Raw genomic sequence first — 24,506 nt, 5'->3', positions numbered from 1 at the left:
ACGTCCCCCGCCGGGGACAGCAGGCTTTCTGAGGAGTTAAGTACAGTGTTTTACAGGTAAGAGGCGCCAGGGAAGAATTTCTAATCAGGGAGAGGAACACGATCAGATTTGTTTTTAGATCTGGAAGCAGCAAGGAAGCTGAATGCGAAGCCAGACCAAGAAAGTGATCCAAGGAAAGAGAAAAAGGCCTAAATACGGTAAAATAAACTCATGCTAGGCAAACTTTTTTTACACCTTTTCATCACCTGATGTGTCTTATTCAGAAATTGGCCAACAGGAACAGGAATAGATGTGTTTTGAAATATTCATAGCTCCTCGACCATCCAACACCCAATCCATCCGTGAGCTATAAGGTCACCATCTAATGTGGCACACCTGAAAGACACTTACCCTCTCGGTCACTTTATCAACTTCTATGTACATGAAGTTGAGGTTTTGATCAAAATGTTGGTCTTTAAATACGCCTTTCCGAATCATCTGGCAATAAAACATAAGTTGGATTTTGAGCTCTTACAAAACAGTCTGATCTACCGATAACCTAATGTATGTCACACAAATTTTACTATTTAGTCTCTCTGGGTTTGCTTACTTATTTGAAAATGAGCTCAGATTCCCTGCTCTTGAGAAAGTAACACATCTGGAAAAAATGTAAATGTTGTACCTAAAACTACTTAATAACATGAAATTAATTTTCCCAGGCAGTGAGTTAAATAAACCCATTACAATATCAAGTTGTACTTTCATTATTCAAACTGAAGACTAAACGAAGACTTAAACCAGCTGCTCTTAGACAGGAAAACATTACACAAGCGGGGCCTTGTCTCCTGGTAGTTTAAGAAACCGCAGGACACGGAGAAACGTTGTTCTAGTCACAGCCCTGAAATGACACCATTAAAGCAAGACCCAACATAACTAATTTCTGTCTTAGTCTAAACAAGTTCAACACAAGAGAATTTGAGCAGAACCTAAAAAGATGTCATTTCATGTGACTTTTCTTGGCACCTTTTTCTTTGCCCAGCAGTGTCCAACCTTCAGTAAGACGAGTGCCCTTGAGTCCCGCTTCCGACAGCCCCCCACGGTTCCCCGATGACCAGGTCCTTCCTCTGACTCCGTCTAACCTACCAGCATCTGGTTCTCGCCGCACAGTCACCAGGGTGGGGGTGTGTCACCCAGGGGCAGTCAGCGGGACAAGGGAAGGCTGTGGAGATGTGGAACAGCCACGTCCTCTCCCCCCAACACAGCCCCACCCTACACACCCTGCTGCTCAATTCAGGAGGGGAAAGAAATGCACAAGGACAGACTTCAGATAGGAAAAGATGGGATTCTCCCATTCTGTCCTGAGAGCTCTTGGCTGCTTAGACCCAGTAATTTAAGCACCAGAAACACCTAAGGAATCAGAGTAGCCAGCTACCTGCTGCTCAGAAACGTGTACTCTCACCGGGGTGAGCGTCAGCCACCCACGAATCTACAGGATGGTAGGGCTAAGACCTTAAAAAGGAGCTCACCCAAACATCCTACCTTATTTGGCATCTTTCCTTTGAGATCCATGGCGAGCTTCAACATATGGTTATTGGTTTTGCCGGGAAATAAAATTTTTCCAGTATAGAGTTCATATAAGGTGCAACCTACAGACCACATATCTATACCATAGTCATAGCTTTTACCTATAACTGAAAACATAATACAGTTTTAATATACAATGATACTATCAACCAACTACTATTTATTTCCATCAACAGGAGCATTAATTTAACTCGGACGATATAACCATTATCTCAATAGTTCACACTTCAGCATTAGTTTCACGTTCACTCCCACTATTTCTTAACAGAGACTCTTAAAAACCTTAACAGATGAGGGCCTGGGGAGGAACTGAAGAGGTAGGAAAAGCATGTGTTTCTTCTACCTTCTCATTTCCCCTTTTGTGGAGCAGCTAACCGGCCTCAGCCAAGGCCAAAGAGGAGAAACCGCACAGGTGCAGACAAGCCGTGAACAGGACGTGGCGACCAGCCCGGAGTAATGCGGCATCTTCTAAATCCAAGGCCTTCCATGCCCGTTTGCGACTCCTGCCACAACCAACTACCATCACCCCACCTGAGGAGGACGCAGGGCTGCTCTCCTTAGCAATGACTTGAGCGGCTGCTCAAGTGCGGCAGGAAACGGTACTCAGTGAACCGGGTGCTCCCACCGCCCACGATGGCCCAGGCCAAGGAGCACTGGAGGAAACTTACTGATCTCAGGAGCGCGGTAAAATCTACTGACAAGGTAAGGCGTTATGTCATTATCCGCAACATGTGAGGCTGACCCAAAGTCGCAGAGCTTTAATATAGTTTTTGATTCATTAACCTGCAAAACAGTTTATCGGGGAAGTTTGACTCAGGCCAGAAATAATTAAGACATTATCATAAAAATAATTGGCTTTGAGAAGTTATTTCCAATACTGAGAACAAAGTCACTCATTTAAAAATTCCTTTCCTAATTATTTTATAATTCAATTTCCTAATTATGAATAATTAAGAGCTATAGTATTCTAATTAGCGAAATAACTTTCTTCAACGAGGAAATAAGGGATAATACCAAGTGAATCTGATTCTAACCAATGCTATTTAGAAAAGGTTGGAGTAGTGAGAGAAAGCACTGAAGCAAAGTATCTTCTAAAACCCCCCAGAAAACCCAATCTCAGTCAAGTTATTACTTAAAGGAACATGAAGACGGTCATTGAAGAGAGCGGACTTAACTCTCATTTGCCAGAAAATTATGACGGCAATGAAAGCAGAAGGGCTCAGATTAAATTTGGACAGAAACAGAATAGAGACATTCTCCATCGGAAGCTGTTAGGCCATCCCAAATTTAGCACTCAAGTCTCAAAAAAATTAAAATCCCTTAAGTATAAAGCAAGTATTAGTCAAGAAAATGTTAAATACATTTGGCCAAACTGATAAACGTGAACACTATTAGTCATCGTTTCTCTTCCCTTTGCAAATACTTCCACATACACAGTAACAGTGACATCTGCTGAGAAAGGCTGGAGGTGCTCCCATGCCTGCTGCCATCCTGAGTCAGAAGCATGTTCGGGGTTAACAAGTGGAGATAAGTCACATTCCAGAGTCCCTTCCCCCCTTCAAAAGAGACACACACAAATTCCGAGTTGGGACTTGAACTTGGCCTCTTGTTCCCACCCCACAGAAACCCAGCACTTTAAACAAACAGCCCCGGGCCATTCCCAGGCTATTGTAGAGCCTGGTCAGTGTGGACTGGCCCACTACAGGTGACGTCCACAGAACCGAGAGCAACAGAAACGGTCAAGCACCAGGCTTCACCTGGGGAAGTCGGGGGAAAAAGAGATCTTCAAATGCAAAGTGCTTCAACGTTCTTTAACATAAACTGCATTCAGCGACTTACGGATACAGTTTCAACAGTCACTGACAAAAACCCCAGGGCCATTTTCACGGGATGCTGGGTGGACGGAGGGCCTTCACCAGCAGCTGGGGATCCACACCCGGGCAGCCCTCATCCACTGGCCCTCAGGGAGCCTAGTACACTACTCTGTCAGACTGACAGTTGAAATGCTGGGCTAAAAGCTTGGGGTTTTCATTAACAAGCAACTCCACGTGGTCTCTGATACTTATTTTTCTTAGGAAGAATGCCAAACTGTCTGAAATCCACGTGAAAACCTATACTAGTTAAGCACCAAATCAAAGATAAATGAAGTTTTAAAGGCAAGCGGTCCTGAGACAATGGTAAATGTCTTATTATTTAACCTCCAAGTGGTTACAGAGAGGCTGTTCACTGGGTGATTACTTTTGACCGACACATAGTTCATACATTCTTTGGTATGGACAGTGTACTTTGTAATTCAAAAAAAGAAAATTGGGGTAAAAGACAATTATGAAATTGATTAGGCAAGACTACAACTCATACTGTACCTACCATTTCACTGAGAATACTCATCGCCTCAAGCCCCAAGTTACCTTAGAAATGCAATACCTTACATACTCAGACCAAACCTAACAAAACGGAACACCTCAACAATGTGGTAGTCTGGAAGGAAATAGTCTAAGATATTTAAGAAGAAAAACGGAAATCCGAACCAAGCTCTAAGCTACTGATAAGGAGTTTGAAACACACTTTAAAGGGGTCTTTCTTTAAGCACTCCCCGCCCGTGAACACGCCCTCGGCTCTGGACAGCATGACCAGGGCAGAGGACGGGCTGGGGCGGGAGAGGTGTGTGCGGACCAGCCGCCCCACTGGGATGAGGCTTCAGACACACACACTGGGAAACCTGACCACACCAAAGCCACGCACTGGGAGAGACACACCTTCCACACCAGGCCCAACCACGCCTGGGCTTCCCAGGGCGTGGCCCCCGAAGCCACAGCGGCCACAGAGCAAAGAACAAAGGACGGAGATGATTCCTGGGCGTCCTACACTCAGCGCCGCGCATCCACTTCAGAGAGGGCGACTCCCTCATTGCACGAAACTAGAGAACCAAGGGCTGCCTTCCTTTGGTGAGCACGCCTTTCCACAGCAGGCCCCACCTGCAGCACTGCTGCTCAGACACCAGAGGAAGCCCGCCATCGCGCATCCAAGAGCTCTCAGCGTCCGGCGGACGCGAAACCCATCCATCAACCGGAGACGTCTGGGACAGCAGCCTCCTGCCTCTCTCTCCACACATTTCGCTGTAACACTTCATGGCCCAATTTCCAGAGTGGAAAACTGGTAAAGCCATTCGTAATGGGTAATTAATACACGGGATGACTCTTGGAAGATGTAATTTCTAGGACATAGTGGTAATCACGTTACAGAAGAACTGTATGGACGAACAAGGCTGTCTGATCGTTTGACTTACCAGGATATTGTCTGGCTTGATATCTGCATGGAGGATATTGCATCTTTTAAGGAGTTTCAGAGCCAAGAACAACTGCTGACTATAGGATCGGACAGCCTTAATATGAAGGCCAACATCCTTACCGTATTTTTTTAACACCTCTCGTAAATTCATACTTTTAGGAAAGAAACAAAAATCAGAAGTTAAAATGAAAAATGAAAATTTTAAAAAGCAAAAACATTTTCAAGCATGAAGAAAAATCAATTTAGAGTACGAAATACAATACTGTTCAGGAATCCTCCCACCCACTGCCCAAATGTCTGATACATTATTCCACACTGAAACAAGAGCGTATGAACCGTGTCTACACAACACAGTTTCCAAAATGAAGAGGAGGGAAGATACACAGGGGTAAAATTCCCACTGACCTAGAATGGGCAGAAACACGAAGACATGGATTTGAAGCTTGAAATCATATTCCTACTCCATGACTCCCATTCCTGCTCATCCTGGCTTAATCTTTCCTTGGAGTATCTAACTTTCAGGGAACTCTCTGCTGAGCTCAAGGCCACACAAGGTGGGTGTGTGGCACACGGCCAACCACTGTCTACACATTAACAACTGTCAAGGAGCTAACTTTTCACCAACAGTTAAAAGACAAAAGCCACAGCCAACTGGAAAAAAACATCAAACACCCAGAAAACTGGTCACAGTATTTGTCTGAACTGAGGATGGCAAGATGGGGAAGCCTAGTTTTCAGGGTCATGACGTCCAGGTTCAGGCATCATACCTTAGAGGCTCAAACACCAGACACAGATGCTGTTTGTGATAAAAATGTCTGAAGAGTCGCAAGCAATGGAACTTGTCATCAGGATCAGCATCATTAAGTTTTTTCAAGAATTCTAATTCTTTTAGGCCAGTTTTTTGCCTGAAATGAAAAAGAAAACTAGATCAAAGCTAGATACACCAAAACTTCAGGGAAAGTGAATAATGTGCATTTACTTTGTGTGTTTATTTAGCGATGTGTTAGGTTTTTTTAAAGTGTTAATAAACCATCTGCTGAGGAAGGACAAGTCTCCATGTCATTCACGCAATACTTCCCACTTGGCCAAATACTGTTTTCATGGAGCTAATTTCCAAAATAATCAGTGAACAGAACAGAAACTCCGAGTAACAGACCCACCTTGCTTGGAGGGAAATCAATCTGGCACATTTTATCCCAAGACACCTCGATGTAAATATCATCCTCCAAGATTCTAGTTACAATTTGACAATAGGCCATATTTTAAAGCTAGTGTCTATAATACAGAAGTTGAGGATTTCCATCAAACTAACCTTCTAAGCCCAGGACAGCCCAGGACCTCAGCATAAACTAGACACTTCTTTCTAGTGCTTCTAAACCAACGCTAAATTGATTTTAACGCAGCTCAGTGTGTGGCATGCTGCTGCTGCTAAGCCACCTCAGTCGTGTCCGACTCCATGCGACCCCACAGATGGCAGCCCACCAGGCTCCACCGTCCCAGGGATTCTCCAGGCAAGAACACTGGAGTGGGTTGTCATTTCCTTCTCCGATGCATTAAAGTGAAAAGTGAAAGTGAAGTCACTCACTCGTGTCCGACTCTTAGACTCCATGGACCACAGCCTACCAGGCTCCTCCATCCATGGGATTTTCCAGGCAAGAGTACTGGAGTGGGGTGCCACCGCCTTCTCCAGTGTGTGGCATAGATTGTGTTAAAGCAGTATGGCAATGACCTCACTGCTCGTAAAGAGAAAAGGCAGCAGGTAAATGATACAACGCACTCCTAGACCTGAACTGTCACCTTTGGCAGGCGTCATGCTCGGTGACGGCTAAGCAACACGACCCTTCGAACCGAATGCAATCAGTCGACAGTTTCGATGTGTCACATGTAACACGTGACTATAAATTAAATACCCACAAAGAGCTGCTCTGCTGCTTTATAAGCCCCAAGCTGTCCTACACAGACTGCTGTCACTGTTTAAAAACACGCTTGTTTGTGAACGCCTGTGTTGAGCTGGTTTCGCAGCTCCCTGAACTCACATGAGCTCGTTGTTTCTGATGATCTTCACGGCCACCTCCTGGTTGGCCCTCGCGTTATCCCTGGCTCGGACCACGTTACTGAACACACCTTGACCCGTGTAGCCATACACGTTGTAACGCTTATCCAAAACTTCACCTATGTTCACACCTAAAAAGGTAAACTGAAACATCAGAATTCTGACCAGGATACATTAATGAACAGAACCTTGAGACACATCAGAAGTCAAGAGGCAGGGAACACAGCATGTTAATAGCGTGCCCAATCCCTCCGGCGTGCTGGGCTTCCTGGACACCAGAGTCCCAGGGCCTTGCCTCCACACTACATGCTCAAAGCCGCAGGCCTCCAAGCATTACAGAAGTTCAGGGAGCACCTCCGGCAACTGCTGACGCCCCGAACCCCGAGGGGGCAGTGCCGTGGTTGCTGCAGTCTGGCGTGGCTGGCACTGCCCCCTCCGGAGGATTACCTGAGGCCTGCAAGTAACTGAGCAGATTTAAGGTGCACGTCAGGTCTCGCTGCACTTCAGTCTGCAGGGCTTCTGGGCGGCGGTACGGGCACATGCAGCTGCTAGCGGAGCCGCACGCTCGAGTGATGGCACTGGGGTGTGACCTCCAGAGTCCTCCCAAGTGGGAAGGCCTCGAGCCACACAACTTTACAAAGTACTACGATAAACTCTGAAACGAGCAAGGACTGTGAACTTACGGTAATAGCCTTCAGCATCAGTCCAGTTATCCCTGAGGTTGGGATTTTCTTTGAAATCTTTTCCAATGCCAGCAGCCCGCAGACGCGCACTCTGAAATTAAGGGAGTAACATGAGCTACTTATGCCCAATTTAGGCAGACATTTAAAGCACTTCCTTTAAACTCTGACAGGAAGATTTCATGCCAAGTTAAATAAACTCTCACCATGACTCACTCAAATGCAACACAACAGAAACGTGATTCCTAAGTCCCTCGTATCACAGTGATGCTCAGGGAAAAAGTTAACATTGCCTTCACGTTTCTTCTACCGCCCCATTCATGTAACACCCCGTGTCTCTTCCCATCTCCATATGAAATGTCACTGGCTGCACTGCAAGAGTACCTGGTACTTCTGAAGACCTTTTCCTTACGCATCACTCTCCAGGACACCCGGAAAACCCTTCACACCCAGGCAAATGAAGCTTCCTCAGATCACCTCATCCTCTCCTAACCCACTGCCCGTGAGCGTGGCTCACACTGTAGACGCGACTGCTGCCGACGCCGGCCGCTGGTGTCCTCAGGGTCCTGGACCCACTGCTCCCCCGTCCACTTTAATCCCCCGCCGTGTGCTCGCTGCGTGCGTGCATGCACCCCACTGCCCCGACCAAAGCCTCCATGTTTCTCACACCTCCTAAGTTTATGATGGAAATGGTCTGCTGCTTTTGAGACCATTTCTCAAGGAAAAAAACTGATAAAATGCTTAAAAGAAAAAATTTCTTAACCCAGTCCTTACAACATTCCCAGTTCTTCAATGTATTCCATTAAGCTCCAAATCCTAAGTTTCCAATCACCTACAATATAGAAGCCCTGAGTTGAAGGCCTGAAAATTACTCATGTCACCTGGTCCCCCGCTAACCACAACAGACACAGACATCTGTAAATCCAAGAAAGGAGCTGTTTAAAAAGAAAATAACTACACATTTAAGTCATTTTGTATTTAACTTTTATGAAGCCCTGATTCTTTTTTTCTCACTAGGTATGTACATACCATCCAAATACATATTTGCTATATGTACTTAACAGTTATATTTTTATAACTAAAAATACTCACATCAAAATAGGCAGCAAACATATCATCAGATTCTGTAAACATATCAGGTGCCAACAGCTTCTTCTGAGATGAGCCTGAATGGAAATCAGCATCAGTATTTGGAAAATGGAGAGATACAAACCGCAACACAAAGAATCAATCAATGGAGAATCACAAACAGCAATCCAGGCTTTTTCCTCTTGTGTATCAGTGTTTCATTAAAACCCAACTTAGTATCACTTCATAACACAAGATATACAAAGCTATCCACTTTTTACTGAGAATGCATTCCAGAAAATTAAAAAACCTAGTATCGATACTTTCACTAACACTGAACTAATATGCTAATAACTAAGCAACAACTGGGCTTGCCAGGTGGCTCAGTGGTTGAAGCAACCACCTGCCAGTGCAGGAGACTGGAGTCCGGTCTCTGGGTGGGGAGGATCCCCTGGGGGAGGGATGGACTACTCCCTCCAGTAGTCTTGCCTGCAGAAGCCCAGGAGCAGAGGAGCCTGGTAGGCTACAGTCCCTGGGGCTGCAAAGAGTCAGACATGACTGAGCACACACAAGTAACACTTATACACCGCCAGGAAAGCTCCTCTTTAAACGGCCAATTCATACCCCAAAAGGTTAGACCCCGCATCTGGATCATGATTCAAACCAACGAGCTACAGACATGAGATATTTAAAAATCATCAGTTTTACCAAGTGTAAGTAATGTTTTTCTTTAGAAATCTTATCTAACACAGATACAAACTGGACTTTTCCCAGGTGAAATTAATCACGGCTTGGACTTGCTTTCAAATATTCCAGCAAGCAGAACCAAAGGTACAGAGCACGCATGGTGGACCGAGCGTGAGCTCCAGTCGCGGTTACGGGGACACTCACTGGGGTATTCTGCACACGGCGTTCCTCGTCTCCTTCCTTTCCCCTGCCGCAAATAGCCTCTCCTCTGGGTGAAGTGACGGAGCTGACCACCCGGGTAAGAAGAGCCCAGTCACAGAAACCTAGCTCACCGTTATTCTGCTCGACGGCCATCAGATTGTGCTTGGCTTTGACCGAGGCCTCAAACGTGTCGACGTTCTCGCGCTCGTACTCCTTGACGTCGGCAGCCACGCGCTCCAGGATGTCGTCGGGAGACGGGGAGCGGGAGCGGGAGCTGCTCTGCGGGCTGCTGGGCTCGGACGGCACCGACAGGTTGCTGTCGTCAGCAAGGTACTTGTATTTCTGTAGCGACAACACAGAGCATCATCGTCACCAATCGAGGGAGCTGCACTAAAAACCTGAGTGTCAAATAATGCTAAAAAATAAAAATAAAATAAAGGTATTGATGCCTCAGCTGAATTAGATCCACAATCCCTTATATGCGATTCCAAACCCACAGAGCTGCGGGAGGCTTTCTACGGCTGGTGCATGTTCATCAGGTGGCAGAATCTGACCTGAAGCCGTGACTCTGAATGTCCCCAGTGTGAACACGAGGCGTCTCACAGCAGAGCGCTCCCAGTGTCGGGTAATGGGGTGCTGTGCTAGCCCCCACTCAGGGGCTAAGTAAGATACATGTATGCACCACATTACCTTTCTAAAATTCACATATTTCTCAGTTCTGAAGCACATCTGGCCCAAAAGTTGGAGATAAGGGATTGTGGACCTGGGTAAGAACAGAAAAAGATTCAACCAAGTCTTCAGGGGTGCCCAGTAACTGCTCAGTACCAGTTTCCGCAGTGCCCCAGGGAGGGAAGTCACCTCTGGAATTCCAGGTACACCCCACGTACTCTGGTAATTCCAGTTCTGCCCTTTGCTCTGAGATGCTGAGGTTGCTGCCAGTTCACAGGCTGCTACAACTGCCCTTTCCTGGTCTGCTGTCCTGCTTACAGCACCCAAGCATCTTTCGTGTCTTCCAGAATTCTTCTCACCTCCACCCTCACCTCCCATCACGTGACGGTGAGAGAAGGCACTGTACGAGGACGGCCATGCTCACAGGGCCGCATGGCCAGGCCTCCTCTCAGGACAGCCAAGGAGAGCCAGCAGCCCTCTGCACAGCTCACCGTCTGAGGCCTACATGACACCCTTTCCCGCCCGGCTCCTGCATCACTCGGCTTTCAAGGAGTCTTAAATTTATCGGGACGTTCCATTTAAACATGCACATCTGTATTAGAAAATCTACCATTTTTACTAGGCGTTAAAGAAAAATCTTTCTCACATATAATAGGCTATAATATATACAATTTTTATGCTAAAGGAAATTCTTCCAAGTTGTACTCATTTGAGGGTTCTCCTGTTTATCAACATTAAAAAAAAAAAAAGCACACTCCAAATTTTGTCTTACAAAAGGGCTTTATATGGGAATCCTATGTATACAAAAAAGATAAATATTTCAATTTTATTAAGAAACTATCTTTTTTTCAAGACCTATTCAAGTGCTCTAACAACATTTAATTGTTAAAGTAAAAATCCTTAATTTTGTTTAAATAGTGGTTATTTAAGGACTGTTGATCAAAATGTTACTAAAATCAATACCTGAACGATGGCCTGTCTTTGTATTCTTCTCTGTTCTATCAAGGCTTCTTCATCTTCCTCCTCAACATCGAAGTCTTCAAGGCTTAGGAAAAGTTACATCCATACATGTTAATTCCAGACATCCTTAGAGAGTCCAAAACTGTTAACTCTCATACATTAAAAAAAATAAAAGCTGGAAAATGGCGGTCATCAGTAAGTTTGAACAGGAACCTTAAGCCACCTCACTCTATGCTTGCTTTTAAACTGTCCTGGTTTGGAATCCCGGCAAGTAAATTTAACCTTCTATGTCTCCTTTTTCTCCTCACCTATTTCACTGCACAAAGACTGGAAACAAAAGAAGGATCCTTAAGCTTAAAAGTCATCACTAGCTGTGATCAAAATTACAGATGGAAATTAAAGACTTTCAAGTCACACCGTGTTTGTCTAATTTGCAAAAAGAAGTTATAGGAAAGTTCCATTCTTACTTGTCATCAGATGAAGATTCCTGCTCAACCTTCATTCCTTCAGAAAGACTTCCTTTAAATTTGTCTTCCTTTACTTTGCTTCTGCTCCTACGTCTACGACCACCCCGTGATCGAGACCGCCTTCTCAGGCGTGATCTGCTCCTCCGACCTCTGTCCCTATTTGAGGAGAACAGAGAGATATAATACATAGAAAAGGTAAACTGAAGTTAGGGAGCTCTGAGTGTGCTGGCACACAGGTGTTACAGGAACTCCCAGTACTTTTCAAAAGCTCGATTTTGTTATAAATCCAAAACTGTTCTAAAAATAAAGTCTTTAAGGGGCCAGCAGAAATGTTTTAATGAACACTGATTTAAGTTTAAAGCAAATCTCAACAATCTGTGTGTGTGAAATATCGCACGCTGGCGACAGAAAGATTGCACGGCGCCACAGCTCGTTTCTCAGAGAAAAGCAGCTGTTAAGGAAACCCACCCACTGAGCTTCAAAAGCTCCGGTCTGATGGACCAAAGGGGCGGCTTTACCTTCTCCGAGGAGACCTGCTTCTTCTTCTGGGAGACCGGCTCCGTCTGAGAGGGGAACGGGACCTCCTCCTAACAGGAGATCTACTGGCCCGTCTGCGGGCTGGAGACCACCTACTGATCGGGCTGGCATCCTTGGACCTTTCCCGCCTGCTGAGGATGTCATCTCGAGGTCGTGTTCTTAAGGGGACCAGATATAGGTTCAGAGAAGAATAAATCAAATCAGAATAAGCAAACTTCTCCTACATGTAAAGGCACTTTAAGAAAGGGCACAGTAACCTAAAGATTGCAAACACAGAATAACGTTTTGTAACAAAAATTCTGACGACAACAATAACATTTTGGTGTAATGATTGACACACAAGAGAAGGTCTATTTCCTCTGGTCTCACAATTTGAAGAATTAGCAAAAATTATTTATATTGTTTATCTTTTTCTCATTTCAGATAAAACTTGCCCATATAAGGAATAATATTCCATTCCCTTGGTTTGAGGACTGTTTTCTTTCTAAATTGTCGACATTTTTTTGCAATTAAGACCCTTATTTTTAATGTATCAATTAAGAATAAAATCCCTTTACAATCAACATTAACCTTAGAAGAGAGGAACTTTAGGTAAGAGTTAAGAGAAAATGCCAGTCCACCAAGTCATGGAAGTAAATACTGGTATAACTTATCTGGACGGAAATATGGCAGTGTCTTTCTGAAATGTAAATATACGTAATCTCAGGCTGTGTAATTCCACTTCTATGAAACTACCCTAAAAGAAGCTTTACACAGACTCAATGGATATCTCTGCACACAACTGTGAAAAACTGGAACCAATCTCAATTTTCATCAGTCTCAACAAAGGAAGCTGAATACATTATGATACATCCACAGCGTGAAGTATCATGTTATTACGTAACAAACACCCCTTACACACTGCCACTCAGTGTTTGATGAGATAAGAAAACCACGGCTAACATGAACAGTATGAATCCTATTTTTAAGAAGTATTATGCGCGTAGAGAAGGGGCTGAAGAGAGACTGCTGTCTCAGGAGTGGCAGCAGAGGAGGGATGGAAGAGTGCGTTTACAGGCTTCCTGCAGGATTTAAACGTCTCTTTAATTAGCATGCATTTCTTCTGCAAACTAACAATAAAAACTGGTTTCAAATATTCAACTCTAGTCCCTTAATGAACTCATAAGAATTTCCTTTTCAAACTGAAAGCAACTGAAAGAGAATAGGATCCTTAAGAAAAGATATTAAGACAGTAATACGGTCTCCATGCAGAGCTACAGGCAGGGGACCATTCCATCACTCAGAAGGAAAGAAGCAACAGTAGCTCTTATGAGAATTGCATTCTTGAAGCTTCTCAAAACAGGATAATTTAAACTTCAACATCAATTCATATTTATACCCATACACAGTAGATGGCTAGGAGTTCATGAAATTATGAGACAAGAATTGGTGGATCAAATGTATTATGTAAATATGAATTATTTTTATTACGACTGATTAAAAAAATCATTTTAAGAGCTCCTATGTTTTTCAACAATGAGACTACAGGTATATGAGTTAATAACAAAAAAATTTCCCATTTTCAATTGTATTTTGGGGGCCAAAAAAACCAACTGTAGTTCCAACTATGTTGTTATGATTCAAAATCACACCAATTCAAAAGAATGGACAGGTCACAATCCTTAAACTGATACCTCCATTTTTAAAAATTCCAGCACACACTATTCAAAATACAATCCCTGCTCTAGAAACTAACACCTTTCCCATAAAATGCGTAGACTCAGACTTATCAACCAAATTTCTTGGATTTAAAGGTGCGGTGCTGCACGTTAGATACTAAATTAAGAACTTAGAGTAAGTTCAACATTTAAAAGCCACCTACAGGCAAGATACTGACAGAAGCAAACGTTAGCAGTTAGCAGACAGGACAGGTTACACCGAACACTATCAACTCTTCATCACCTCTGTTTCTATTGTCCGCAAGTTTTAGCTTCTCCACTGAAATCTGCTGCAATGGTAGGAACCACTAGCGCCCTGAAATCAAGTTACCTTGGAGAAGAGAGGCGTCTCCTTTCAGGCTCCCTGCGTTTTCTTTCCAAAGACCGGCTCTTGGCTCTCCTGCCAGGCGACAGGGTTCGAGAAGGTGACTTGCTCTGTTTAGACCTCCTGTCATTCAAGAGTGGGGATCGACTTCTCCTGGACTTATCACGCTGTTTCGGAGACAAACTTCTTCTTTTGGGACTGCGACCAGGTCTTCTACTGGGTGACCTGTTTTCTTTCCCAGAGGAAGCATCTTTAGAGGGAGACTTGACCGGCTTCTTCTCTTTATCGGCTTCAGACCGTCTCGATTTCCTCTCTTTGGACCGCGACCGTCTGTCTTTGGATTTGCCTCTCAAGTCGACTGGGGATCTAGATTTCTTGCCTCGATCACGACTTCTACTTTCATTTGTAACAGGGGATTTTTTCCTATCCTTTGACTTAGTTTTATCTTCGACTTTAACCTTGTCATCGACAGGAGATCTGGCCTTCCCAACTTTCTCTTGAGAGCGCCGTCTGAGGGTGGGCGACTTGGACTTTCTGGCTTCATCTTGAGACTTACTTCTTTTGGAGGGGCTTTTTGACTTTTTCCTCTCCTTTGACTTACTCCTTGTCGCCTTCTCTTTAACGATTTCAACACCTCCCTTACTTTTCTTTTTATCAGACCTATGTCTAGTCCGTTCTTTGGATCTGCTTTTACTCCGCTTTCTTGTACTATTTTTATTGTCCACAAGTTCAAGTTTCCCCTTCGTACTTGAAGATCTAGTGCTCGACCTATTTCCATTTCTTGCCTTTTCATGAATCTCCCCCTCTTCTTCAGAGCCGGACTCATAACCTTGTAATATGAGCCCCATCCCAGACTGGACCTTTCCTTCCATGAGCTCATTATCGAGCTCAGCTTTAATCAAGGCTCTCTGCTTCTCCAGGTCTTCCAGGAGAGCTAAATCGTCAAGCTTAGTTCTTTTTGCTGGAGACACGCCTTCTCTGTCAGAAGCATCAGCGGCCTCTTTCCGTTTGTGCTTCTTGTGCTTATGCTTATGTTTATGCTTCTTATCCTTGTCTTCTTCTGAAGAATGTTTATGTTTCTTATGCTTACTTCTGTGTTTATGTTTCTTTTTCTTGTGACGACTGTGCTTATTTTGAGACTGGTCTTCTGATACTTCTCCATTTTCTTCATTAACACTCTTTTCAGAATTAGCATCTTCCATCCTATAAATGTATCAAACATTTAAAAGACACATTACTTATGGAGCATTCAGTCATAACAAAACAGCAATGATAAAATATATCTCGATGTGATACATGAAGTTAGCCACTGAAATATTTTATTTCAAAGGTATAAGGCAAGAACTGAGCTGAACAGTGATTTAACTCTGTTTCTAAGGGTTGAACTCAAATACTGAAAGTATTAAAGGAAATACATAATAGGGTAGGTTAACATAATTATACTTTGTAGAAAAAGGAAATTCAAACCAGTAGTTTTTGCAGTAAGTTAACACTGACTTTCTTAAACAGCCACTTGGAAACTTGGTTTTTAAATCAGCATTTCCCATACCGCTCCACACTAAAGGAACCTGCCCATTCTTTTTCCATAAAATGTTAGTAATAACATCCATTGGGACACTAATCTCTTTCCCCACTTGGAATTCGGAAACACACACATACATATATACTTAAATCTCTAGCGCCAAAACGAGCTATACTCAGAGTCATTCTGGGCCTGTAGGCAGCATCTTAGCCACCGTGTGCCACAGCAGTACCACCAGCCCCCCCACCCCACCCCCCGCTCCGGGCAGCGTGATGAGCTCGCCGTGCCATCCCGCCCTGGGCCCTTACCAAGGACGCTGTCTGCTGCTGACCCTGACCAGCCACATCCTCAAGGCTGAGGCCCCAGGGTCACCAGAAGCAGGTGATCCTCCTCCTGACATCCAGCTGGAACAAGATGGATTAATTTGCTCAAGTCCTCCAAATTATATACTCTTGTACTTTTAATAAGTTTAATGTTTTAATAGTAAGTTTAACGTTTGTACCATATACTACAAACAGCTCCTTGCAAGTTAACAATTAATGGGTCTATTCAATCTCTTTTTAACATGTCGAAGAAAATCACCTACACATAACGTAGGCATTAAGTCAGGTAGCAGGAAAATAAAAATCTCTTGCTTCTCGTAAGGAAACTTCCAGTGGAAAAGAATCGCATGCCTCACTGGAGAACTGCAACGATGAAGACCTGAGTAAGGGCATTATGGGAATGCTGATGGGTCACTTTAAATCACTCTGAAACGGTCAAGGAAGGTATCTTGTGGATCACCGAAAAACCCAAGCGATTTATTCAGCAGCGACTTTGGGGGAGAGAAGTTTATCAACAAGGTATTTATTTGGATTAAAAAATAGGCTGAGGAACACTGACCTGAAGAATGAGTATGACATTAACGAGAAAGGTTAAGGGGTATTTTAGAAAAAGGAAAAAAGATCAATGTTGCCAGGGTGTCAAACCTGGTGAAGAGACTCGTCTAATGGAAGCTAAGCACTCAAGTGGACCGACCCCAGGAGAGGGAGGCGTGCAGCACAGACTCCGGGAGCACACAGCTGAGACAGCGGAGAGGCCCAGGGACTGCAAGGTCGGGCTGCTCGACGCACGGCCCCCCAGCCTGGTCTCAGTCTTCAGTAAACTTGGCGGGGCAGGGGCACAACACAGTGGAGGACGCTTGAAAAGCTACTGGCTCACAGTAGTGAGGGGCCGTGGAGAACACACAGCCACCACATGGCAGGGACGTGGGATCTGGGGTGTCACACTGCCAACGCCCTTTTCTGGCCCTGGGGACCACGGGGAAGGAGAGAGTACTAGCGAGCTACAAGCAAGCGGTGTCTTCAGCTGAGTCAGGTCTCAGTCTGGGCTGACCTCTCTAATAGAGTATAAGAGGGCACAGGATAAAGAGTCTTTGAGAAAAGACTATTTTCAAAGACTTGGAAAAAGTCTTTGGACTTTTCTCAAAGACTTGGAAAAACAGTGTAGTATCTTTGTATATTAAAAATACCCAACAACATGGCTCTATCAAGGAGGCGAGGGGACATCACAGATTTAAGGTGAAGATACAAAGGCATTTCAACTCTGTTCCTCGTATAGGCTACGACCTCATACAGGCAACCGTCTCCCTTTCCTAGACTCTCCCATCCCACAGTCTAGACGGTCGGCTATAAGTCTGTTTTTCTGAGCCTTGACTTACGGGGGGAAAGTGTGAGATAAGCAGAACTAGGCTAATTCAAGATATAGAGATAGGCAGGGAGGACCTTTATGAAGGTTGAGAAGGATTTTCAGGAATATAAAAATCCAAGTGCCCAAAGTGCAAAATTCTACTCAGTAAGCTAGAACTCAACCTAAAGACCCTCTAAGAACGGCCCAGAGAACAGACAGCTGGTTGGTGAAGTCTGCAGAGCCAGGCTCCAGGGGCTCAAGCCCCGGTCCCACTACTGACTAGCTGAGTGGCCTCACTGAGTGTGAGATTCGTGGGGAAAGGAGCAGGACCTGCCTCTGAGCACACGGTGAGGACCGCACAGTTAACAGGCACAGCTCGTAAGGCCCAGCACAAATCTCGTGCCCAAAGTCAGTTTTGCTTACTGTTCAGACACCGGGCAAATTTACTCCCCATGGCGCTGGGGAGCTGCCCACGGACACTCAGAATGTGATTTAAAGAGCAAGGGTCCTGATCAAACCGCCTTGCTCCGACGCCGCCTGCAACAAGATACCCCCAGTGTGCCCTCAGACAAGCCACTCCCGTGCGTCAGCGTCCCCCACTGTAAAAGCTGGGCAAGTAGCACTTCTGACCAACCACAGGTATGTCACTGCAATGAGTTCATCCACACCAAAGCAGTCACTCAAGTGCCCAAGAAGCCCTGTCTCTGCCTGTGTCCCTGCGACAGATGTGACGCCACATTCAAGGAGGCAGACAGGACTCATCTGAGGCATGGGCACACCCAGCGGGTGGGAAGGCTGGTGCTACAGCTGACATCAGAGCTCTTGCTTCTGCGTGAAGGTGCTTTTACAACATCAGGTCATCATCAGCCCCAAGAGAAAGCTGATTACTGCTTCCTGCCTCGTCCAGAGTGAAAACCTGAACCCTCCACCAGACCAATAGCATCAGCCCAGCCTCCCTTCAGCCGAGCCTGCTCCCCCCAACACCACGGCTCTCCTCCCCTGCACGTAAGGGCCTGGGCGCTCCCCCCAGAAGTACACACTGCCGGCCCCCTCACCTACCTCAGGTCTTGGCTCAAGTTCCACTTTCTCAGTCAAGTTTCCCTGACCAGCTCCCTTTAACTACAACCCCTCCCTTTCACAGGCAGACTCCCTCCCTCCCCTTCACTGCCCTCCACCTAGCACAACTGCCGTCTGTGTCCCCCTGTTACAACATAAGCCCTGTGGGGCAGGATCGTAGTCTGCTTGGCTCACTGCTCCATCCCTGAGGCCCAGAAGATGATTTAACCCTGAGCGGGTACTCAGTAAGCACTTCTGTGTCAAGGGAGTGATTCACAGAGTAACAGCAGGCGGCTCAGTGCTAAAGAATCATCTGCCAGTGCCGGAGATGCAAGAGATGTGGGATCGACCCCTGGGCTGGGAAGATCCCCTGCAGGAGGGCATGGCAACCTGCTCCAGTCGTCTTGCCTGGAGCATCTCACGGACAGAGGAGCCTGGCGGGCCACGGGGTCCCAGAAGAGTCGGACACGACTGGGCGACGACGCAGCGACATCGCTGGGCACGGCTGGTCTACGCTGTCTGTGCACGTGCTCAGCTCTTGAAGGGGAACACTTGGTTTTTGGCTCACTTACGCTCCAGCGCATACGCCTATTTCTTGACCACAATACCCTCAAATGATTTAAATTTAATCATCTCCCCGCAGAAAAATCTCCTCTTCTGACCCTTTTCCAATGCTACTTATAATTTACAAGTTTTCCAAGGCATTTCAAATCCAAATACTGAAGGGTTTACCTTCAGAGGAAGTAATTTCCTCCGAAAGAGAACCTAGCACCTAAAGTTTCTGAGAATCAGGATCAACATCACAGTGGTGCCCAAAGTTACTGCCATTCCCAGGAGTAATCCCAGTTTTCATTGTAACTTAATGAATGTTACCTCAAGAAATAATGACTGGGTTACTAATAAAATGCCACCTAAGTGCCTTAGGGCCAGCTAGCTTAACCTTAACTCCAGAGTTCTCCTACATTGGGGTTAGGCAGAGAGCAGACCTCCAGCCTCTTCTGTTGATCTCTTAGAGCAAATTTCAAAGAAATTAACTGAAGTCTGACTAGGCACATGAGGAAAACTTGAACTCAGCCCATCAATGGCACCCATGTCGCATATAATGAGCGCGCTTGTGCTAGGTCACTTAATTCAGGCTCATTAACAACTTTCTTCTAAAGTTTTAGGAAAAGGTTTCTTGTAAAGAAACCTGATCACTTTCTTGGACGATTTACATTTTGCAATCTAACACTACACATTTAGTAGGTATATTTCTATACCAAACTGGTCTACAACAGGTTTGTCATAAACCAGTACTTACTGAGAGCTGAGTAACATCCCTCAAATCTCATCTGGAAGGAAAGCTGCATTCGGAGTGCAGACAGCATGGTGGTGTCAAACAGTATTTACTCATAGGTTAGCTTATTTCATCCTTCAAACCACCCAGAGTCTTGGGGGCATCTGGCACAATAAAAATAGCCATGGAACAACTTTAAAATAAAGCGACCAATTACCAACCACTAGCATTATTTTAACTTCCCTCTTCACATATATATATACTTTTAAAGAATATTCCTAATAACATCTTATATGGGAGGCATTCGATTCATGCTTTGGAGCTGGGGGCAATGGGGAGCAAAGTGAATGCCACTGCTTTCAACAAGGAAAATAATTATAACTAAGCCTGTTTCTCTGACAAGTGAGACTCCTTTAATACAGAATTAATGTAGATGCAAAAATAAGGATGGATTCAAAAGACCAACCAGTCTCAAAAGGAACCATTCCACCCTCACTCTTTCCAAATAGGATATTAAATTCCAAAGAGTTGGAACTGTCATATCATAAAAACGAACCTTTCTAGGATACTGAAAATAAATAAAAATTATTTCAAATGTTAAAGGCTAGTAATATTTTAAATAAAAGGAGCCACGAAGTAGAGTGAGAGACCAGAGCACAGAGCAGGGCTTCACAGCGGGGCTGCACGGGTGTAAACCCTACACCTGTCACTTAGTGTGACCTGGGCAAGCTAACTTAATTTCTCTGTACTTCCAGATTCTCAACTGTACAATGTGGGGAGTGTCAGGACCGCCTCCACAGGGCTGTCATAAAGACTGAATGAGGTCCTATTTGCTCAGTACTGGTCTGGGTAAGTTCAAGTAAGTCAATGCATATAAAAATTTAAATGCCTGAAACTATGAAAAAACATTGAGATAAAGACATTGACAAACTTAAAAGCCACTAAAAAGCATTCAGGGAGCTTTACTTTTTCAAAATATTTCACTTGGAGTAGATTCCAAGTAACTGTGAACTCCTCGGTGTGTCTTCAAAAAAAAACCTACTCAGACATTACATTTCAGCATTCACTCTGGGCAGCCAACATGGTACTTGCTTTCCTAGTAAACTGTCATTTTCTATATTAAAACGTTTCAAATAAGTGAAAGTCGGACACATACAGATGGAATATTCTGTGCGTACCAAGTGTGTGTGGGGTGTGTGTGAGTGGGGAGGTGCAATAAAGACCATCTCAGTGCCACTCACCTTGCAGGAGCCTAAATAAATAAGATTAAAGCTAGTGTTATTTGAGTATCTAAACAAACACGGCTGCATCCTTCCTGAAAAGGAATCTAAACCGTCCCTGAAATCAAATTAATGGACATAATACTATAGAACTTTAAACAGATTACTAGAAAAATCAGCTGCATAGCCTAAGATTTTCATAGGATCTTCTCATGAAGCCAGGAACAAGGCCTCACTGTGAACTCCGTGAAAGACAAAAAGAGGCAAAATCTACTTCAGAACCCACCTGCCCTCTTTTACGTCAAATTGTGAAGATAATGGAGCAGCTTTCAGAGGCCCTAAACGAAAAACTTCTGGTAACTGTCTCTGCCTAGATGAGCAAAGCAAATCCCCAAGCAGTCCGGCACTGGACGCACAGCGGTGAAGCGATGGGCCGGGTGGGGACGTGCAAAGATTTTTCCTCTTGTCAGTCCAAAGGTGCCGGGAGACTATCTCTACCTCTTTCTCAAGACAGCTGGAAACAAATCAAATAATGAGGATGCAAGCAAAAAAAAAAAAAAAAAAAAGGGCGCTACAAGAATACTGTCTTAAAATCCATTCCCTCTCTTAGGTTCCTGAGCTTTCCTAGCAAACACACGGAAAACAGAACACACTGCTCTCAGTAAGGAAGGGTTACCCTAGCAGAATATACGAGGATGCGTCCACTCGACCGCATCGATGCTTACGTTAGCTTGATTACAGACACGAACCGCTCGGGTTTGCAAGTAGCTGACGGTTCCCATTCTTTATTCCACTGGGGCTCCCAGAGAAGCGCTGTAAACTCGGGCCAAAAACCTTAGTTCTCAGAACCGAGGACTTGGTCTTACTTTGCCTCGAGTTTGCGAGCTGGCACACCAGCTGCACTAGGCAGAGGAGGAGAAAACACCACGGGGACGCTGGGGCCGAGAGCACCGGGCGGGAAGGAGGGAGAGCCGCGCCGGCCGCCAACCGCGGCTTCGGGCGGTGAAGGAGGCGCGCCCGGCGCCCCTCTGCTCCCGGCTCCCAGCCCCGAGGGCTGACACCGGCGGCGGCGCGGGAGCCGCCTGCGGAAAAGAGCGCTCGGGGATCGCCGCCGCGCGGGCCGCGCCGCCCGGGCTGCTCCGGAAGACCCGCTCGTCGCCTCAGAGGCGGGCAGGCGCGCCCGCGCCGCGGCGTCGCGCTCGGGACCCGCAGAGGCCGCTCGCGCCCTCGCCTCCCGGGGCAACGCCGCTGCGGGCCCCGGCCGCGCTCGACCCAACAGCTAGGCCCTCCGGGCGGGCGGAGCGCCGAGGCCGCCCTCCCGCGCCCCCACGGCGCCGCGCGGGAGGCAAAGTTTGGCTGCGACCGCTGGGCCGCGAACTTTCCCGCCCGCTCGCCCGCCCGGGCGGCGCTCCGCCCGTCCCCTCTCGGCCGGCCCCCCGGCGCAGGCCCTCCGCGCCGCCGGACTACTTACTCCGGCTGTTCCCGCAGCGACGGCGCCTCCGCGGCGGCCATCTTGAACTTCCTGACTCCTCGGCAGCGGTGGCGGCGGCTCCGCGGACGGCGGAAGCCAGGGGAGGCGGAGGAAGCGGGAACAGGGCCGTCGCGCATGTGCCGACTGCGTCGGGACCCGTGGAGCTCAGCGTCGCTCGAAGAATCCGGATATACAAGTGCATCCGGGGACAGAGCGCACGAGCGTCGTGACGCACTTCCGGAAGGGGCGGGACCGCGGCGGCCCTGGTCGGGGCTTTAAAGGTGCGCGCTGATTGGGTAAAAACCGTCGTCAAGTTCTAGGAACCTGGAGAGGGTTTGGAAGGCAGACGACTCTGTATCCTGGGCGCAGTTCCGAGAACTGGTCTCGTTGTGGGACCCGGACTCGGGTGAAAATTTTCAAGCTGGGCAAACAAGATGATTTTGCTTTTTAAACAGCTTCTTATCCCTTAGATAACTCAGTGTGAAGCGGTATTAAGAGAAAGTTTGTAGACAGGCATCTTGAGAATACTGCAAGCTAGGGCTGTACCTGGAACGTAGGGAACTACTAGTATTGGCACGTTCGTTTGAAACTGTTGGAACTTTGTTTCAGGTTTGGCTGAGTCCACAGGTCAGGAGTCCGTTACTCCTGTCCAGGTTCTCTGGACCTGTAAACTGAATTTTTAAGTAACATTTCTGGTCCAAATAAATTTATGATTTTGTTTTTCTATAATAATGGAATCTACAGGAATGAGACAAAATGAAATACAGTATGTGAAAAGTTACTGTCTCTTGGTTAAATTTACTGTCTCTAGCTGACTCATTTGAGAAGCCCCTGATGGTGGGAAAGATTGAAGGCGGGAGAAGAAGGGGACGACAGAGGATGAGATGGTTGGATGGCATCACCAACTCATGGACATGAGTTTGAGTAAACTCCGGGAGTTGGTGATGGACAGGGAGGCCGGGCGAGCTGCAGTCCATGGGGTCGCAAAGAGTTGGACAGGACTGAGCGACTGAACTGAAATGAACTGTCTCTTGGAGAGCTTTCAATAACATGTAGGTTTTTACCTTCTCTTTGTTTCTCTGAAGAGTATCTTTCTTCATACTTGAGCCTGAAAGCAAGGTGATGATCACTTTTATTCTTGTAATCAACTGAGTTTGGGTTTGATTTAGAAATCTGAGTTCAGAATAGCTGAGCTTCTTATATGTCTCTTGATTGTCAGAGGGGAAGAGTTACAAATATTCTTGTAAGTCTCTAGTTGGCTGAATCCCAAATGTGTTAAAATGTTTAGCATTTTCCCCTCATGGACTTTATTAATACAGAATACTAAATCCTGGGATGTTTACTGACTTCTGTGGGTTCTCCTACCCTCACCCCACACCCATTGCTGCATTTCTTTGAATGGTCCTTAACTGTTTTCTTCATGAAGGGTTTCTTTCATGGAAAATTCCATGGACGGAGGAGCCTGGTAGGCTACAGTCCATGGGGTTGCAGAGTCGGACACAACTGAGCAACTTCACTTTCTTTCTTTGTTTCTCCTCAATTATCAAATTCAAGTATAATAACTTAGGAGGCTTCTTTCAAAGGAAATAGTTTTAAGAAAATGGTTTATATTTTCACCCATATATTTATTGATGTACTAGTAGTGTGTAGGTTGGAATTTCAGAATTATGCTAATTGTTCCTATCTCTAGATTCTCATCCAGGTATATCTTTTTTAAAGGTATTATGTATACAGCAATACAGCACTCTTGTATTTACACTTCATTATATTATATTCTCTGTCCCACGAAGGCAAGGCCATGTGTCACTGTGTTAATAGCTCACATGTTATTAAAATAACATTAGTCCATTATTTTTAAATAAATGATTTTAAAGTGAAAATAAACATGGTGTATGTAGTACAAAGCTATTACAGACCTCTTCTCGGAAGTGAGTACAAGCCTGTAAGAGATCTCATCTTGGATATAAAGTAGAATAATACACGTTAAGCCTAGTAAACTGACACTCAGAGGTAAGGTGACTTGATTGTGATGACTCAGTTCTGAGGTGCCAAGCCATGGTTTGAACTGAAATTTCTCTTGTCTGCACTCTTCCTTCTT

The 24,506-nt window shown here is 45.5% G+C and overlaps 1 protein-coding gene across 12 annotated transcripts in view; it reads right to left on the bottom strand.

Moving 5' to 3' along the window:
• The window catches only part of PRPF4B (pre-mRNA processing factor 4B), a 63,725-nt gene extending 41,180 nt beyond the window's left edge, over positions 1-22,545 (bottom strand). For 11 of the 12 annotated variants that reach the window (XR_008200194.1, XR_008200196.1, XR_008200191.1 and 8 more), the window contains exons 1-15: positions 22,409-22,545; positions 16,026-16,121; positions 14,202-15,398; positions 12,155-12,331; positions 11,637-11,792; positions 11,173-11,254; positions 9,672-9,882; positions 8,677-8,750; positions 7,588-7,678; positions 6,888-7,035; positions 5,619-5,756; positions 4,850-5,003; positions 2,232-2,346; positions 1,519-1,670; positions 391-477 (exon numbers count right to left, since the gene is read on the bottom strand). Coding sequence is in view for 2 of the 12 variants with exons in the window: in XM_052649796.1 (XP_052505756.1) it covers positions 391-477; positions 1,519-1,670; positions 2,232-2,346; positions 4,850-5,003; positions 5,619-5,756; positions 6,888-7,035; positions 7,588-7,678; positions 8,677-8,750; positions 9,672-9,882; positions 11,173-11,254; positions 11,637-11,792; positions 12,155-12,331; positions 14,202-15,398; positions 16,026-16,121; positions 22,409-22,545 (3,015 nt within the window). In the remaining 10 variants the exon portion in view is untranslated. The remainder of the gene's footprint in view (positions 1-390; positions 478-1,518; positions 1,671-2,231; positions 2,347-4,849; positions 5,004-5,618; positions 5,757-6,887; positions 7,036-7,587; positions 7,679-8,676; positions 8,751-9,671; positions 9,883-11,172; positions 11,255-11,636; positions 11,793-12,154; positions 12,332-14,201; positions 15,399-16,025; positions 16,122-22,408) is intronic. The other variant, XM_052649798.1, reaches the window with a different exon arrangement.
• Between the last annotated feature and the right edge of the window lie 1,961 nt (positions 22,546-24,506).

This window comes from Budorcas taxicolor, chromosome 11 (assembly GCF_023091745.1).
Source record: "Budorcas taxicolor isolate Tak-1 chromosome 11, Takin1.1, whole genome shotgun sequence".
NCBI classification, from domain to species: domain Eukaryota; kingdom Metazoa; phylum Chordata; class Mammalia; order Artiodactyla; family Bovidae; genus Budorcas; species Budorcas taxicolor.
This window is presented reverse-complemented; position numbering and strand designations above follow the sequence as displayed.